The sequence below is a fragment of the Vigna unguiculata genome, chromosome 7 (assembly GCF_004118075.2).
Source record: "Vigna unguiculata cultivar IT97K-499-35 chromosome 7, ASM411807v1, whole genome shotgun sequence".
NCBI lineage: Eukaryota > Viridiplantae > Streptophyta > Magnoliopsida > Fabales > Fabaceae > Vigna > Vigna unguiculata.
The window spans coordinates 5,252,539-5,272,636 of record NC_040285.1 but is presented as its reverse complement, the minus strand read 5'-3'; the positions used below and the strand labels follow the sequence as shown (position 1 = coordinate 5,272,636).

Below are 20,098 nucleotides of genomic sequence, written 5' to 3'. Positions count from 1 at the left end.
TTGAGTTTTTTATCTTTGATTTTTCTAGTGAGAATCATTAGCTTAAACTATATGGATAAGGTTGAATCAGCTTGACCTTGGTTGAATCAACTTGATATTTAATCTAAGTCGAATTAGTTCAACCTTCGATCTAGGTTAAATCATTTTGACCTTCACTCCAAGTCGAATTAACTAAACATTCATTCCGAGATGAATTGTGCTTCAGTTCTATGTCTCACATCACCTAGGATAATCAATGGAGTGAGTGTTAGTGACTATATAATGGGCTATAAGTCTAAGATGTTCTTTGCCCTGAGTAAAAGACACTTCAAGCTTGTATTTGACTCTTCTTATTCTTATTTCTTATACTCTTGTAATAAGAGTGTTATGAGGTTTGAGTTAAATTATTGCTTTGCAGAGTGTGGGTACTTGGGGTCAAAGGCATAAGAGAGTTGTCTATGTGTTTATTTTATTCTCTATTAATAAAACGGTTCTTGGAATTTTTTCCAACACAACTTTTAGCCGGATGACTCGCATCGACTTTTTCAGGCCGACTCATTTTGACCTTCGACCTGATCGACTCGACGAGACCTACAGTTTGGGCCAACATGCTAATACTGGGGATGTAATAAACTCACTCTGTTACGCATCTCATTACTCGTTGAATATCCATGAAAAAAAATATTCATAGGTATCCTTGAATATTCACGAATATATTATATATATATATATAAAAAAAAACTTACTAATAATCATTTCCTAAAAGAAAAACTTATGAGCGAGTAGTAGATATCCATGGGTTGAATACCATAGTACCTCTACCCGCTCCATTAGTAAACGAGTAATTAAATATCCGTACTCATTAGTCGTAAATATCCATTTAGTATTTGTTACATATTTTATCCACGATACAATTTTTTTTGTCATCCCTAGGCAAGACCTTCAATCTTGGCCTACTTAACTCGAACTTCGGTTTTGACCACTTGTCTTGGCAATCGACCTGATTCGTTCTACGATCCGACTCAACTCGACCTTCAATATAAGTAGACTCAATTGAGCCTTCTGCTTAAGTCGACTATACCAACTCTTTAATTTTAGTCAACTCGACTTAATTTTCCTGAGTGGAATGAGAAAGTTTAAAAATATGATAAATTCAAATTTCTTATTTTTTTTATAAGAATTGAGTTTCTTCTATTTTATTCACTTGCAATATTTTTAAAATTTTTTGAATTTTAATTTCTTCCTAATTATTTCTCAAAATAAACTATTTTATCGTAAAAAAAATTAAATTCTTCAAACAAATAAAATATCTTTTTAAATTACTTCATTCAACCTCTACATTAACACCTCAACCACAAATTAGTTGAAACGCAATCTTTATCAAAGTAACCCTTACAAACTGATATGAAATAATAGCTTGGGGTGTTCAGAATAGAACCATTTAAAAAACCGAAATGCTTAAAACTCAAAATCTTTTATTGCTAACATATCGTTTTTCAAAACTGAACAGTTTAATTTAATTTACAGTTTGGTACTTCAAAATCAACCGAAACCAAATTAAACCATAATCAACCCAAGACAAACCAAATTGAAATAAACTATTTAGATATAAACATCGAGATTTTTTTTTTTAATTTGTGTAAACAAATTAACAAAGAAGTAATCTTAATTTCTTAAAAAATATATTACTTTTTTCTAAATTTAAAATATATAAGTATATTAATATATTCAGTATATAAATAAGATGAATAAAAAATATATATTTAAAAAACCCTAAAAATTGAAATTAACTAGTATAAAACAAAATTTCAATTATCTTTTTTATTATACACATAAATTATGTACTTTGATAAACCTTTAATTTTACAAAATCTATTATATTAAAAGTCTTCTGAATATATAAATAACAGTTTTTGACAATTTACTTATTAATATTTATTTTCCATAGTATTTGAAGAAAAAAATTGTAAACTCTATCAATTTATTTTCAGAAAGGAAAAGAAAAGAAAATTCAAATAATTTAAATGATTTTTAATAACTAAAAGTGATATTTTTTATAGAATTATAATAATAAATTTTGTATATTATAATTGTAATTATTTTTTTAAACAAACTAAAAATAAAAAATAATATATCTTAGATTATAAAAATTCACCCACTAGACCTGGAAATAGTATTAATGTTTTTTATACCCATATTTATATATTATGTTGAATTTACCATACTCATTCTAAATAATAATAATAAAAAATAATGAAAAAATTAAATATATTTTTAATTTTTATTAAATTTGAAATTTGTTTGTGTCTCAACATTTGATAGATTGTAATCTTAATTTTTAAAAATAAATTAATATAATCTATTTGGTTAATGTCTTTAGATTAAAAAACTATATTTATTTATTTTCAAATTTTGAGAAATTAATAAATTTTAATTTTAAATAAAAATTCATAAACTAAAAATATACTTAATTCAATAAAATCTTTCTCGCGGGAAAATCAATAGTACTACATAGATATAGAGATGGCAAATAAACCCGTCCCCGTGGGTATTGCCCGAACCCGTCCCCGTTTTGACGGGGAATCCCCGCATTGACTGGGTATGGGTATGGGTATGGGGAATCCCCAACTTTTTCAGTTGGGTATGGGGATGGGTATGGGGATGTACATATACCCGCCATAATACCCGTCCCCGCCATATCTCCATTCTCGTTTAAATTATTAAAATATTCACAATTAATCAAGTAACCCCTATATATATATATATTTTTTTTTTCTATTTTTTATTTCTTTTAATTATTTCATTTGTCATGAAACTCATTCTCATCTCCAATATATTTTTTATCTTATCATAACCTTTATGTAATTATGTTAAAATGATGTATGTTAATTAAAAAAAATTATGCCTCACATTTGAATATTTATATTATTTTTTAATATTTTTATTTATTATAAATTTTTCTTTCACATGAGAATGTTTATACTCTCAATTTAAGATAATATAAAAAAAATTCTTTACTTATTATTATTATTAATTTTTGTTTAATTTGAAGAACTCTTTTGTTTCATTAAAATAATTTTCGTTATTTTTCAACCATTAATTATATGTTAATATTTGAAAAGTTTTCTTAATTCTCTAAGATATTTTTCGTCTTATCATACCTTAGTTATACATTTGATTTCCTTTGTGTGATTTTTTTCGATAGTCTCTCAAATTATTTCTAAAACACACATTTGTTAGTTTTTTAATATTTTTATTTATTTTTTTTATTTTCATCATGTAGAATAATATTTCGATATATTCTATCTAATTATTTTTTATTTTATAACTCATTATTAATCATAATGTAATTTTTTCACTTTAAATTCTATTTGAAGTGGTTAAAATTATATATATATATATATATATATATATATATATAATGATATTTAGGAATAGTATATGATAATTCACTACAAGAAAAACATGAAATGGTGACTGATTTAGTCAGTAACCCATATCAGTCACTATTTTTCGTCATTGGTGGTAGTAGTTGATTTATTGTCTGAATCAATGACTAAATTAGTGACCGATTCAATGATCGAATCTGTACTTGATTTAGTGACTAATTTAATTACTAATTTATATGTAATTTAATGACAAATTTTTTGGTCACTAATGATATTTCTATTTAATTTTAACCACTTCAAACATAATTTAATAATTAGTTCTGTAAGGTATTTTTCATTTTATCATACCTTAATTATACATTTGATTTCCTTTGTGCGATTTCTTTCGATAGTCTCTCAAATTATTTCTAAAACACACATTTGTTAGTCTTTTAATATTTTTATTTATTGTTTATTTTCATCATGTAGAATAATATTTCGATATATTCTATCTAATTATTTGTTATTTTATAACTCACTATTAATCATACTGTAATTTTTTCCACTTTAATTGTATAAATAACTTTTATTTACTACAATATAAAAATTTAATGTAATTGCTATGAATATTTTTTTGTCACTATCCAACATATATTGAAGTTCAAAAGATACAAAATCTATGTCAAAATTTTATTATTATGTTTATTATTTGTTCTTTGTGTCATTTTGATCAAGTGATGTACTATAACTTTTATTAGTGTATAAAAAAGAGATTCATTATAATTTAAAAAATTGAAGTAAACAAACATTTAAAATATATTTTAATTTGAATATTTGTTTTCCTTTTATTATTATGTTTATTATTTATTCTTTGTGTCATTTTGATCAAGTGATATATTATAACTTTTATTAGTGTATAAAAAAGATATTCATTAGAATTTAAAAAATTGAAGTAAACAAACATTTAAAATATATTTTAATTTAAATATTTGTTTTCCTTTTATATTTTTTTGAAATATTTTTTAATTTTATCAACTAAGTTCATCAATGTTGTAGTTTGCAAATTTAACAAATGTTTTGGTTCACATGAAATTTTATTTGGTATTCTAATATAAAATGTAAACAATTATAATTTATTTTAAGGTATTTGGCATCGAAGAAAATCCTCCTAATATTGAATATTTCATAATATTATGTTTTCTTTACCGTAATTTTTTTTTCTTTTATAAAAATTAATATTGAAGTAGTTAGAACACGGGTACGGGTATGGGTACGAGATTATACCCGTTACCCGGTGGGGATGGGGATGGGAAAAAAGTTTGATACCCGTTGAGTTTAGGTATGGGGATGGGGATGAATTTTTTATGCGGGGATGAGTATGGGATAGCGAAACCCGTCCCCGCCCCGCCCCGTTGCCATCCCTACATAGATACATAGAGGGATAAGTCTTGAGCATAATGTTGATTACACATAAAAAACAAAAATAAGATAATTTTGTTTACACAAGAAAACAAAAATAAGATAAGAGTTGAGCATAAATTAATTTATAGCATTTTGGGTATCTTTTTATTAAAAGCATAAAAATGGATTTCATCATGTAATGAGTGAAGTAAATTTCATTTTTTTTTAAATATGAATCCAACTAAATTCGGTTCATTTAATTCATGAGTTAAATGAGTTTAAATTGGATTGAAGGTAAGTTGATCCACAAATTATAATAACAACACTATTAACTTTTTTATATTATTTATTTATTTATTATAATTATTTATTATTATTTTTATATAAATTCACAAAATTTAATATTTTTAAATATTTAAATGTTGTTATGTAATATTTTAATATTTAATTTATTTATTTATCAAATTATATACTTTTGATATTTAATTTTTACCTGATAAGATCAAAGAAACACTTTTGATTTTATTATTATAACAAATAAATTATAAATGAATTAATCCATTAATTCAATAAGTGATTAATCAAATATGATTATAGAATTTTTAACTACGATTCAAATTGAAGTGACATTTTTATAAATGAGTCACATTTGTTCATCATGACACCCACTTCTTCCTATATCCTCTTCTTCCTATATCAGATGGTACACATGTTAAGATGTTCTGATCAATTTATTACAATAATAAAATCTAATAAAAATCATATTTTTATAATTTCTTGTACTTTTATTTTAATTTTGTAATTTAGTTATATAATTAAAAATATTTAAAAAATCCTCGAGATGCTCTTAATCCCTTCTCTACATAACATTGATTCCTGAAACATTCTTTTTCATTCTCAAATGGCTCATAGTCTTGAAACTCAGTAACACTGTCTCCGGCAACCTTTGTGGTACTTTTTCCTTTCATTGTTCCGCTGTGTGCCCTCCAATTTCTTTTAGTTCTGACATTTCCAATTTTCGCATATTTGTCTCAATTAATTGGCGACCTTTTTCCTCCTTCATCTATGGATCTCTCAGACACTGAACCTGTCACTCCAACTAGGTTATTTTTCACTCTTTGTTTCCTCTTTTACTTAGTTTCTCTTTTGTACTCCCACACTTGTTAATTTGTCATTCATTTCAGTCTCTTGTTAGAAAAAGATCATCTTTTTCATTTTGGGTTGCTTGCTCTGGTTTCTCTTACTGCTAAAGAATGTGTTCAGTTTTGAAATATGAACTTGGTTGAATAGACTATGATCAGAGAAGCCATGCATGGCTTTTTATTTATATTATGTTTGAATATATGTGTTATGATCCAGAAACAGTTGTTAAACTTCTGGAAGAAGAATTATAGGAGGGGAAAATCAGAAAAAAATGCATTAGATGTGATATGTTTTTTTTTGTTTAACTTCTGCATGATTTAATTTAACTTTCCCATGAAATTCATTTCATTTCTTATTTCTCTCTCTTGGGAGTTGGGAGGACTTCTGTAAACTTGTCCAAACAAGCCCAGAAGGAAAAGAATGAAAAGTTTTTTTTTTTTTTTTTTTTAACCTTCGAAGGAAGTTAAACATTCATTTTATAAAGCTTAACATCAGCTTTTAGGAAGAAAAGAAAAAAACTAATATAAGAGACCCGAAGGAGCTGCATGCAAATTAGAAGAAGTCAAGAGATCTTTACTGAAAATATAGTTTTTGTTTTTCTAACATAATTCTCAAAAACTCTTATACTTTTGAATTCATACTTACTCAAATTAACAGTTTGTTTGGTTTCATAAATATTTTTAGGCGAAATAATTAAGAAAAAAAAAATGAGCATGTTTCTTTAAATTAGTTTATGTATACGTTAATTAATTGACATATTTTAGTAAAAGATGATCTCTAATTTGTGCACAAACTTATGAAGTTTATTCAAGCAAAACCTCTTGAGTCACATTTCTTCATAGTTCTTGATTATTTGTTGATTTCTCAGTTGTTGACCGGAATTGGGTTGTTCATGTCAAGTTCTGTGTTATGTGAAGATTCAGTGAAGGTCTTATAGTGGACGTAATGGTTATCATCATGTTTGAAAATTTTTGTGCTTTTATACAAGAATGTTGGGCATTGAAAAACAGTCTTGTTGTAAGGGTCGTGCTTATTTCAATTGAGTTATTTTGTAAATCACTCTTTCAATGGACTCTTAAGCAGTCGACATTGTGTTTTGTTATTGCAGTTTTAAGGATGAAAAAGAATCCTTGAAGAATGAGTCTGCAATTGGCAGCAATGCTTATAAGGATGTGGCAAAGGATAAAACCTCTGATCTTCAACCTGTGCCACCTCACTCTTCTGGTCAAGGTTTGCCATATGCACCTGAAGGGTGGCCTAATGCTGGTGATGTATGGGGCTGGAAAGTGGCGGCAAGGAGTTCCAAGGTTGGATATTTTACCGATAGATACCTTATCCCTCCACCATCTCTTCAGAAGGGTTCTCGCAGGATAGAGTTTTCAAGCAAGACTGCTATCCAGAGATATCTTCAATCAAATTTTCCTAACATGGAACCTGAAGCATTCTTCGCTTTGTTTACCTGGCAGATTCCCTCAGCTGCTCAAACCCCCACAAAAGGTTAGCCAAAACAGTTTCACAATTTTCTTTTTCAACCCTACGCTGTTATTTTCTCATTCAGCTTTTCCTGGTTTTTTCAATTGTTCTTATTTTGGTATTGTTTCTATTGGCTGTAGTTTAAGTATTTCAATTTTTTTCCTGCATAAAAAAGCCCTTCTGTTTGTCTCAGTTTACTTAGTCATAGTTGATACTTTTCCTCCATGATTATCACGAGCCCCTACATTGTTCAACATTTACTTACTCCCACCAAAATGGTTCACGACTTTTATTATTTCTTGGTGGACTTTCTTCTTTCTTCCTTCACGCTTCTCCTTGTGTGAGGGTGAGTACTAGGAGGCCAGTGATGGCTCATGTTTTGTATATTTCCTATGTTTTTTCTTATTGTTTGGTGGGTCAGTTGTTTTTCACATTGATGAGATGATTTGGGAGCTTCTTATTTGCTAGAAAGGAGCAAAGCAAGAATTTTTTGGTCAGAAGTTTATGAAATAAGTCATTGTCCTCTTATCTGCTACGTAGTAACTTGACTTCTAACTCGTACCTTTGCAACTTTTGTTGCCCCTCTATCTTATGTGTTTCTCTTATTGTGATGTATATGGCCTTCTAACCTTACACTCACCGGAGACAGTACAAGATGATGATACTGGCACCCGAAGAAAGTCGAACCGGAAAACAAAAAGTAGCGGCGGCCCGGCTAAAAGAAGCGGCGGTGCGGCTAAAAGTAGGGGTCGCCCGACTAAGAAAAGCTCCGCCCTAGTTCCTGTCGGCTCCCTTGTAACACCTCTACAAGTTGCAGATTTTGATGCTTATCTTGATAACTTGGAGGACATGCTTGATATACCTGTTATTGAAACGGCAGCATCAGATCACCCTACTAATGCTACTGCATTGGATATTGAAACAATAGAGTCTTGCAAGAAGAAGCTTTCTTCCCTTCTTGCTCTAGATTTCGCTTCATTGATCAAAAGCAATGATGTTGCAGAAGTTGCTACACTTGCATCGCAGATTCGTGAAGATCCCAATCTCACTGTTGATCATCTGTTTAAGTTAAAATTGGTGGAACAAGTTCCCTTGGCTGGTGAAACCTTCCTTGAGGCCATGGGGAGCATTGAAGAGGCAGACAAAGCCATGGCTGAGCTAGAGGCAAAGAAACTCAAAATTCCCAGTCTCAAAAACGAGTACAACGATTTGAAAGAAAAACTGTCTGAGACAGAAGCTGAAATGGACATAAGTGCTTTATCTATCAAAGAAATTGATGATGAAATTCAGCAACTTCAAGCAAAACGGAACAGGATATCCGGTGCCCTTGAAACCATGCAGAAGGATAAAGATAAGATCACTTCTGAGCTATCAAACGTTGCCAACTCAATCTCAACCCTTGTTCATGAGATTCAGTCTGGAATGTCCCAGAAATCAAAATGGGATCTGAAGAAAGCCAGCAATGTCCGACGTGTAGCTGAGATACAAGAAAAGTTCGTGACTTTAAGAGGGTTAACATTTTAATCAAACACTTGTGGAGTTTCTGGTTGTGTTCAGAACTCTTTAGGATGGTAACTATCTATGGCAGTGATATATGTAATATATGTAGGTATGTTTCTAACTAAATGGGTCTGCATCTGTTGGAGGCTTTGTGATATGTGGTAACTTCTGTAGTTAAGTTAAAACTGCATAATCACTTGTTTTGCTGACCCCTTTATTTTAACTTGCCTTTCCTTATGATATCTTTTTCATTTATTTTTATTTTTATGTAGATTTAATATTTGATCAATGATATATATATATATATATATATATATATATATATATATATATATATATATATATATATATATAGTTAGAGAGTAGTTTTAATGAAAAAATTGTCTAAAATGTAGAAAACATTGTAGAAAGAAACTAAAGGTAAAGCAAAAGTTATTTTTTGATAAACACTCTTCATGGTGTTAAGAGGGTGTGTATACTTTAATTTTTAAATTTTGTAATTGATCTCACATATTAATACTTAAAATATCTTTTTTATTAATTTTTTATCATTCAAAAGTATAATATCTCTTACAGAACGAAATTTTTTAATTAACACTGGGTTAAAAGATTTAATTAAATATTTATTATTTTCTTTTTTTATCAATCACGAGTCTTGTACTTTTAGTTGATTTAAGAAAAAACTAGGTATTCACATTTTGTTTCTCTGTTTTCTTGTATTCTTCCACACACCTTCTCTATCTTTGTCTATGGACTCGAATCAAACCCAGTGGGGTTCCACGGCATGGCATCTTCTATCTCTGGTTCGTGCTCAAACCCCTCTCATCCAATGCATCACCAACTTCGTCTCCATGGACATCGTCGCCAACACGCTCCTTTCCGCCGGCGCCTCCCCCGCCATGCTCCACGCCGTCGAGGAGCTCCGTGATTTCACACCCGGCGTCCACGCCCTCTACGTCAACGTCGGCACTCTCTCCCCCTCCTGGCTTCCCGCCATGACCACCGCCGCCCAAATCTGCAACACGCACCGCACGCCCTGGGTCCTGGACCCCGTCGCCGCCAACGCCTCTGCCTTCCGCTTCGAAGCCTGCCGGGAACTGCTCCGTCTCAAGCCCACCGTCGTCAGAGGAAACGCCTCTGAGATCATCGCGCTCTCACTCGATTCCGCGGAACCCAACTCTAGCGCTTCCAAGGTAATCAATCAATACAACAATTTCATTTCTTAATATAATAATGGTTTAATTATGCCTTTGGTTCTCATTTTGGAGTCAAAATCTTAAAATGGTACCCAAATTTTTAAAAATTTTAAGTTGGTCCCTTTTTTGTTAAAACGTCTTATCCTTTAAGTCAAGGTCGACGCTGTTAGAGGGAATGTTACGTGTCAGTTTCTCGATTTTTTGAATTTTTTAAAAAAAATCAAAAAATTGTCACGTGTCAAGCTGTCATCATGCCACGTGGCAGTGACAAAGTGATGTGGCAGTGACAAAGTGATGTGACAGTGACACGTATCAGTATTACGTCAGGTGTCATTCCCTTAGTCTCAATTTGGTCCCTTTATTTTAATTTGTCTCAATTTACTCCAAAATTTTTGTAAAAATTAGCAATTTTGTCCCTTTTTAAATTGAAATCATATTTAATTTTTATATAAATGTACACAAACATTTTCTTCAAAATTGATATTTCAAGTAAATATTGTTAACCAAATTAAATTCATTTAATTGATATTTTACATTGAACTTTATTTAAAATGGTTTATATAAGAAATTTATACTACTTTTAACCAAATTTTTTAAAGCATGGATTTACATTGAACTTTATTTAAAATAGTTTAAAAGTTGTTAATAGAAAATAATGTTAATAGAAAAAAATTTATAAATTAACTAGTTCATGTAACAATAAAACACATATAAATTTAAAATTTGGAAACAATTTGAAGTAAAGTTGAATTTGAAACATAATTTTAAATAAACTTAGCTATGTTAAAAATATATAATAAAATATTAATTTGAATAAAAATATCAAATTTAATAAAAATATTTGTATAACATTTATATAAATTAATTTTTGTTTCAATTTGAAGAGGGACAAAATTGCTATTTTTTACAAAAATTGGGACTAAATTGAGATAAATTAAAATAAATGGACCAAATTGAGACCAAGGAAATGACACCTAGCGTTTACTGACACGTGTCACTGTCACTGCCACATCACTCTATCACTGCCACGTGGCACAATGACAGTTTGACACGTGACAATTTTTTGATTTTTTAAAAATAATTCAAAAAAAAATTCAAAAAATCGAGGAACTGACACGTGACACTTCCTTTAATGGCGTCAACCTTGACTTAACGAAAAGGACAAACGTGAGACGTTTTAACAAAAAAAGGGACCAACTTGAGACTTTTAAAAATTTGAGTACCATTTTGAGATTTTGACTCCAAAATGGGGACCAAAGGCATAATTAAACCTATAATAATAAATAACAGTAAATTATTATTATTTTCATTTCTAAAATTTTTTTATATTTAAAAATAAAAAATAATTAGAAAAAGGTATAATTACTCCTATAGTATCCAGTTTGGGGTTAGTGTGTCAAATAGGTACTCGATTTTAAAAAAGTGTAAATTGCATCCCAACTTTTGAAAAAGTGCTTCAATTAGGTTCCTTTCAAACGGAGTTGACTAACGCCGTTAGTCTGTGATTTTTTTTTAAATTTTTTTAAAATTTTTTAACCGTTTTTTTTAATTTTTGAAAAAAAATAAAAATGTCACGTGTCAAGTCCATGTGTGTGGCATTGTCAGTGCCACATGACATCGCAAAGCCACGTGTCAGTGTCACTATCAGATGTCATTGTGTTGATTTCGATTTAGTCTCCATATATGTCTTTTTGTTTCAATTTAGTACCAAAGTATATGTATCTGATTCAATTTTGTCCCAATTTTTTTAAATAATTAAAATATTTTTGTAATCCATTTTTTATAAAATTTAAAATAATTAAGTATAAATATTTTTACAAAATTAAGTACTAATATTTATATTGTTTCTCTCAATTTCAGACCAAATTTATTATTTGTATAAATGTTATACTAATATATTTTATTAAAAACAACATATTACTTTATTAATTACTTTTTTATTAAGTATCATGTTTTGTTAATTTTTATTTTTTTTCTAAAATAGAACAATATTGTCTTTTACTAATTTTAAACCAAAATTTCTATAGGTATGAATGTTATACTAATTTTTTTTATTAAAAATGAGTTAATAAAATAACTTTTATCCCTAAATTTTAATATAAATATCAAATACTTGATTTTTGTAAAATTTTTATACTTAATTACTTTTAGTTTTATAAAAAATGGATTTTAATTATTAAAAATATTATGTGAAAATTAAATCAGAAAAAACATAAGTAGGTACTAAATTAAAACAAAAAAACATATATGAAGACTAAATCGAAATCAACATAATGACATCTGATAGTCATACTGACACTTGACATTGCAATGCCATGTGACACTGACAATGCCACGTGTCACACACAGAGAATTGACACGTGAGATTTTTCTTTTCAAAAAATTTTTAATAAGAAATTTTAAAATTTTAAAAAAATTAAAAAAAAAATCAAAAAAATCACATACTGACATGTGACAGTTGACTAACGGCGTTAGTCAACTCTGTCTGAAAGAGACCTAATTGAGCACTTTTTCAAAAGGTTAGGATGCAATTGACACTTTTTTAAAACCGGATACATATTTGACACATTAGCCCCAAACTGGGTACTATACGAGTAATTATACCTTAAAAAAATAAAATTTTTATATTATTTAAATAAATTTATATACATAAACAAATTTTACAAACAAAAATTTAAAACAAAAAAAAATGCGAACTGAACCGGTCCGTGTTGGACCAAAACCGGCCGACCATCTTGCCACCCCCTAAATGAAACAACGTTAATGTGGTAATACTCACTCAAGCCACACTGATTACAAGGAAGGGAGAAAAACGAGGAAAAAAATAACAAGTAAAAACATTTCAAACAATTACAAATTTTTAACTACCGGTCAATTATTTTCAAAATAGAAAATTCAAAATTCTTTTAAATCTGGAGACAAGGAAATATTTTTAAATTTAAAATGACAAATTATTTTTAAAAAAGAGATACGACTTAAATACGTATGTGACTTATGTGACTTATCACGAGTGTACAAATGAGTCAACTTAATTTGAATAATAACTAAAAAAATGTTTTAACTTAATTGAAACCATTATTTTGAGCCCTTATGAGTCGGTTGGTCAATTAATTTAAACATATTTTGTATATTTATCATAACATTTTAATTTTAAAAGAACAAAATTGTTAATGGAAATAATTGTAATAAAAAAATATTTTAATAGATCAGTTCGATATTTTATCTTATTCAATATTAAAATGTTATTCATTTAAGAAACTCGCTTTTTATCATCATATATTGAACCTTAACGAGTTATCGACACTCACAGAATGATATATCATATTTGAGTAATCGATATATAAGTTTGTTTCATGAAGATTAAGTAGTTCATACATTTTTACTTGTACTTCAATTTTAAAAAAATTAAAATTTTGATTCTATAGAAAATATAAAACTCAATTTCTAAGAAACTCTTTGTATAAATTGCTCGAATTAGAAAACATTTAAGATATCGAATCTTAAAAGGATATTCATGGTTTTGTTAAAGATTCTCTAATTAGTGTAAACTTGTTTTATGCTTACGAGTCCTATGTTTACACTTTTAACCGATAAAAAATATTGTTTCCATGGATTTTAAGTAGTCAATGATAATGGTTTTGCCTCATTGAAGTATAAACTAATTTTCATAAAAAAAAAAAATAGTGTGTAGCTTTTTATAATTTATGTAATTTGTTATTGGTTTATATGGTTAATTTTTACACTACAGTACATGAAAACTAAACTATATTTTTATATTTTCAATTTTATTTTTGGAATTTATAAAGACAAAAAAATTGACTAATTTTGTTGGCCCAAATTTTGTCATTTGAATTAACAAACATATTAAACTCCTTCATTATTTAGAAAAAATATACAAAAGTAAGCATATACATAATATTCTACTCTTTTCTTTTACAAATATTATGTATTATAATTGTTCTTTATTTTCAAATCGTCTAAATAACCACTTGATTTATGTAAAATGGAACTGGTGAAAGGGTTCGTGGGATTTGTTTTGAGCGTGATTGTTTCTTCTCGGTGATTATTTCTGGGGTTTAGAAGCCACAATTGGATCACGAGGGTACTGAACGAGATAATTTACTAGTGCAGGCAGCATTTCTAATAGGCTGTATCTCATAGATTATCTAATAACCTTTTTGTGGGAATAAAACATCATTTTGGTCTCAAAAAACATTGGCACCATTGGTTATTTCTGTTCCCTGATGGTATAAAAAAGAAAATATAGTAGTTGAATTTTTACAACTCAGGTATGGGTAAATTTGCTTTGTCCGGTGTTAATACATAGTTAATGATGTCAAGGGATTGATCTTTGTCTCCCTTAAATCTGAGAAAATTTGTTATTACGCTATGTAATATAGCTCCATTGTCAAGGGTGTGGACAGTGTTCACGAGTCAACGACTGCAGTTGAAGCAGCAAAGCTCTTAGCTCGGACAAGTGGTGCCATAGTTGCAGTGTCAGGAGCCACCGACATTGTGACGGATGGAAATCGAGTTGTTGGTGCTCACAATGGGGTGGCCATGATGCAGAAAGTAACAGCAACTGGGTGTTCAGTCACTGCACTGATTGCTGCCTTTGTTGCTGTTGACAAAACCCATGCTTTGGATGCGGCAGTGTCAGCATTAGCAGTATTTGGCGTTGCTGCTGAGCTAGGAATGAAGATGGCCAAAGGTCCAGCATCGTTGCGAATGCACTTGATCGATGCACTCTATGGACTTGATGAAGCTGCCTTGCATTCTCATGTTAATATCACCAGTCTGTGTTGAAAATATGAAGATCCTGCATGCCAATTGGTAACATTTGCATTGGTAGACTAGTGTATGCATATATGAACTAATAAGTGACATTTTCTTCCATTTCACGATTCATATGCAGTAACTCTCTTTCATTGTCTGAATTTTTCTTGATTATCTTTCATCATGCTTTGCTTTTTTTTCTTTGCAGCTTATGTTGACACCATACAATAGCTAATGCCTTTAGAACACAGTGATAGCTTATTACTGATTTGCTTCATTTTTTAAGTTTTACTTGTAAACTGCCATTGACTGAGTTTGAGGCATTTATTGCTACAACTAGTATTAAAAAATAAAAACTCGACCAGAAATACTTAAAACGCCACAGTGTATCATTTTCTGTAAAAAAAAAAAAAAAGAAGCAAATCAGCATATCTTTTCTTGGGAACACAACTAAGATTTGAAATACATTCTGCAAACGGTATCAAACTGACAATATAAAAGACCAATCTCAGTCATCAGTGATCAAACAGCACCCAGTTTTAGTATTTCAAATAGATAGTGATCCTCAGCAGCGTTTCTGCACCATCAGTGGAAATCTGTCCCGGTGGGATAAGAGCTCTCAGTTCTGCAAAACCCCTTGCATTCTTGAACTTCCCTGTGCCCCCTAGCACAGATATTCTTGACATTGTGCTTCCTATTTTATACAGGCCATAAAAGTTCAAGCTATCACCATATTCCCCTCCTTCAAACAGGGCTGTAAAAGCCATCATCTGTCTAGTCCCATCAGCTGAACTTGCCACATATACTCCTTGAGCCTTCCCAACTAGTTGGGACCCCTCTTCAGGTTGAGAGGTTAGCATATCATCAATGACAGTAATTGTACCAAACCCTAGTCCCAGTCCATCAGGTCCTAACTGCAGCTGGGCAAGGTTTTGGTTGTTATTGTTATTGTTACCTGAGTTTGGTGCAAATGAAGTACCAGCCAATCCAGTTCCTAATGGAATACCAAAAACTCCATTGACAGTGGGGTTAGCACCGTTGGCATTGGGGATGGGAATCGCACCTTGAGGGGTGTTGAATCCTACTGGCGTTGCAAAGGGTATCTGACCACTGTATATGCTTCCCAGCAACCCTGTCACTGGTCGAGCTGTTGGGTTACTGCCCCCCAGAATGTCGTGCATGTATAGCTCAATAACATGTTCTTTCCCAGTGGCTGCAATGGGGTCAACTGCTGCAACAGTTATGGCCAAATCTGCACAGGCAAGCAAAATTCCAAGGTAAGCTGCAGTTAATGATCCCATAGCCATCTTTTTTCCAAGTGTTTCATAGGTAGATGCCATTTCTTCTATATGGTAATGAGTTTTATGAGAGGATGTGGAGTACAATGCATGGCTTAGTGTTATATAGGAGGGAACACACAGTGTGTTGGAGTGGTTGAGACATAGGTGATAATGAAGTTGTTGAGCTTAACAGGGAAGTAGATTAGTTGTGCCTTATACTCAACCAAATGAGTCAACATTTGTGTTCAATGGCATAGTTTAGATGTAACGAAAGAAAGTGCCTGTGCTATGAGGTTCATTGTGTGGGTTTCCATGGAAGAAAAATAAGAATGTGCTGTGTCACAAACCTCCCTGTTAACCTGTAGTAATTAAACATAAAAATGACAAACCATATATTTTAATTACTTTAATGTAAATTAAAATATTAGGATAGCTTTCTGTTACAAAAAAAAAAAATCTAATTCTATGTATAAAGATTAAAAACATATTTAAGCCCAACTTATATCATCTCAGGACCAAAACAAATTAGAAACATGAAAAGTCAGAGATTTTTCCTGCTAACGAAAACTGTTAGAAATACCAGTAGCACTGTACCTCTGAATGTAAGAAAATAACCATCGATCCAAGACTGGGCGATCCAGACAAAAAGTCGAGACGGATCGATCTGGATCAGAATTCCAATAATATATTTGAAAAAATTAATATTTTTATATGTTTAGGAAAAAAAGTTTATGAGCTACTCTTGACCCGCATAGTTTTTGTGGACATTTTGATTCTATAGACCTTTTCAATGGAAGACTTTTTAGTTTTGTGGATTTTTTTGGTCTCAACCCACATGTGTCAAGGTCCAGTCTGTGGACTGAACCAAATTGACAGGTCTAGTTATCAGGCAGGCGAGTTCATCTTTAGATGAAGATGCAGTGCTTATTCAGAAATCAAGCTTCAAATACCAACACTACCATCCTCCCCTGAACTGGCCACGTTATATCCTAATCAATAGAAGTTAACCTGTGTACTCCCCCTAAATGATTGTTGACCAATTAACAATAAAAACTACTCCTTAGATTTTTGGTTCAAACAAAAAAGGTGAATTATTTTCATGTAAATTAATCATGTTTATTGTTGGTTTAGGGAACAAAAGGACGTCATTGACTGGTTTCCTTCAAAATTTCAACTTCTATGGAGTTAGTTTTCCTTATGTAAGGACCACCAAAACCTATTTCAGATAGCATTCTAGTTACACCACATCTTCCCTCCATTAATAAAATAACTATAGTCATTTTTATGGTATAGAACAATATAATTATTGGATTAAATCACAATAACAGATAGTATATACCATGCAGACACTTTTGTAATTCTTATATTAGTCTAAATAATGTACTGAATTGTTTTTTTAAGTTTAATTTTAAAAAAGTGAACTAAAAAATAGTTTAGTTCACTTTTCAACAGAAAATAGTTCAATTTTTTTATAATTTAGTTTGGTTTAGTTCAATTGCCTACTCTCTTTTTTTTAGTTCAGTTTAGATTTTTTAACTTCCCTAATTCATTTATCTCTATGAAAGTTATTAATTATTTTACCTTAAGTTTATAAACTTAAATATATGTCATTTGGAAATTGGTCGAACTATACATTTCTAGAAGAAGAAACTATTATTCACACTCTATAATTTTTCTATCATATTACATGGTTTAATTTAAGAACGCCAACATCTCAACCCATCTTCAAAGTAAAAGGAGAAGGAAAAGTCTCATGCATCAAAGATGTGCATCTCAATGAAGAATATGAAGTTAACTAAAATAATAAGAAGGAAATGATATGAACTAAACATATGCAAAGCAAACAAAGTTTTGATTATCATATCATAGCCTAATTAAAACTTGATTAATTTTTTTTCATTTTAAATAATACACCTTGGTTTCATTCAATGTTACAATCTGGTGACCTGTGCCACTAGCTTTCAAGTTGTTTGCCATTCCAAAATAAGATTTAATATTGATCATTAAGTCATCCCATTAATCAATCATACTATGATCCATAGTCAACCAAATACATTGACAAAAACACAAGACCAACACTGATCACAAATGCATCCACATCACATCACCATAGTTCAGTAGTTCAATTCAAATGAACAGTGATTCTGAGAAGTGTCTCAGCACCATCAGTGGAAACTTGTCCTGGTGGGATAAGAGATCTCAGTTCAGCAAACCCTCTTGCACTCTTGAACTTCCCTGTGCCTCCTATCACAGACAATCTTGACATGGTGCTTCCTATCTTATACAAGCCATAAAAGTTCAAGCTATCACCATACTCCCCTCCTTCAAAAACTGCTGTGAATGCCATCATCTGTCTGCTCCCATCTGCTGAACTAGCCACATACACCCCTTGAGCCTTCCCAACCAGTTGTGATCCCAACTCAGGTTGAGATGTCAACACATCATCAATCACAGTTACTGTGCCAAAACCAAGCCCTAATCCATCAGGTCCTAGTTCCAATTGTGCATTGTTTTGGTTATTGTTGTTGTTGTTTGGTGCAAAGAAAGTGCCAGCCAAGCCAGTGCCTAGTGGAATGCCAGTGACTCCATTCACTGTGGGAATGGCACCATTTGCATTGGGAATGGGAATTGCACCCTGTGGGGTTTTGAACCCTACTGGGGTGGCAAAGGGCACTTGGCCACCATATATGCTGCCTAGCAGCCCTGTCACAGGACGTGCTGTAGGGTTACTGCCCCCAAGAATGTCATGCATGTACAACTCCATCACAGGTTCTGTGCCTGCCATGCTTATTGGCACAGCCATAAGTGCAAAGGGAAACAGCATTGCAACACAGAAAACTGCTGTGGATGATCCCAAAGACATGTTTTTGTGCTTAATTTGTTTGTTTTAGGAGAATAGATCGGTTATTTTGGATTGAGGGAAATGGAATTCAACTCTTGGTCTTAAATAGTACTAAGGAATCAATGTATTGTGTGTTTGTGTTGGATTAGTTGTGAGAAATGGTGGTAATGAAGTTGTTAATGCTATGACAGATTAGTTGTGCCTTAGCAAATTTGGATGAACCAATTTTAGTTTGGTTGCACTTTTGAGTGATTTTCTACGTTGAATAAAAATGTCAAAGTTAAACATCGTATAAAAAAAAACTCGTAAACTCAATGTTTCGTAATGGGTTAGACTCTGACACATTTATATATTATCTTTCCTAATGAACCTAGAAAAGAAAAACTCATTCTAAAGTAATTATGGAGTTTTTTTCTTCTTGTAAGTGTTTTCTTTTACGCACGGAAACTTCAATGTTTTAGGCTTTAAAAATTGTGAGTTGATGGTTAATTTATACGTTGTAATAGGCCATTCATAAACAATATTTTAAACTTTTTTATGCACAATATATTATACGAGTTGAAGCCCTTCATCAATATATGTATATGATCTGCAACTTTAATCGTCAGATAAATTTAAACTTCACTCAAATGACTCCATTCCCAGTAAACTGGGTTATTTTTTAGTACTATTTTTTTTTTTTTTAAGTTGGATGATTAAGAAATTAAAATTTTTATTTTAAATATATGATATTATCCATTTTCATATTACATGGAATTTTTTTTTGCAAATCTGTTAAAATATTTGCAAGAAAATATTTTTTCTTGTCATTTTTTCTAAGAACCTTAATTGACAAATAATTCCTTCGTGAGTAATTATTTCTTACAAGATTATAAAATTTGTCAGTATTTTTTACAAAATTTGTTGCGAAAAGTATTTTATACAAAATATTTTACAAAAGAATTGGTAGTAATTTCTTGTAAATTTTTTTTCACAATAAAATTTGTAAGTATTTTCTACCAAAAAACTTTTAAAACAAAATTTACAGGACATATAAATATTTTTAGTAGGAAATTTGAATATTTTTAGTATGATCATTTTACGCATTTATAAATTGAAATAATTGTTAATTATCTGAAATACTGAGAAATGATATGTATT

General features: G+C 30.5%; 4 protein-coding genes across 4 annotated transcripts; 2 read left to right on the top strand and 2 right to left on the bottom strand.

Annotated features, from left to right (window-relative positions):
• The first annotated feature begins 5,627 nt into the window (after positions 1-5,627).
• LOC114190010 lies at positions 5,628-9,087 on the top strand. The gene is made up of 3 exons (XM_028078749.1): positions 5,628-5,851; positions 7,000-7,388; positions 8,014-9,087. Exons 1-3 carry the CDS (start codon positions 5,814-5,816, stop codon positions 8,886-8,888), a joined length of 1,302 nt encoding a protein of 433 aa, XP_027934550.1. The 5' UTR covers positions 5,628-5,813; the 3' UTR covers positions 8,889-9,087.
• A 421-nt stretch (positions 9,088-9,508) lies between these two features.
• LOC114189877 (hydroxyethylthiazole kinase) lies at positions 9,509-15,046 on the top strand. The gene is made up of 2 exons (XM_028078597.1): positions 9,509-10,057; positions 14,474-15,046. The coding sequence occupies exons 1-2, from the start codon at positions 9,614-9,616 to the stop codon at positions 14,864-14,866; spliced, it is 837 nt and encodes a 278-aa protein (XP_027934398.1). The 5' UTR covers positions 9,509-9,613; the 3' UTR covers positions 14,867-15,046.
• Positions 15,047-15,204: 158 nt separating this feature from the next.
• Positions 15,205-16,220, bottom strand: LOC114189878 (dirigent protein 16-like). Its single transcript, XM_028078598.1, has one exon. The coding sequence runs from the start codon at positions 16,174-16,176 to the stop codon at positions 15,376-15,378; it is 801 nt and encodes a 266-aa protein (XP_027934399.1). The 5' UTR covers positions 16,177-16,220; the 3' UTR covers positions 15,205-15,375.
• A 1,795-nt stretch (positions 16,221-18,015) lies between these two features.
• On the bottom strand, positions 18,016-19,055 carry LOC114192244 (dirigent protein 16-like). Its single transcript, XM_028081903.1, has one exon. The coding sequence runs from the start codon at positions 18,977-18,979 to the stop codon at positions 18,239-18,241; it is 741 nt and encodes a 246-aa protein (XP_027937704.1). The 5' UTR covers positions 18,980-19,055; the 3' UTR covers positions 18,016-18,238.
• Between the last annotated feature and the right edge of the window lie 1,043 nt (positions 19,056-20,098).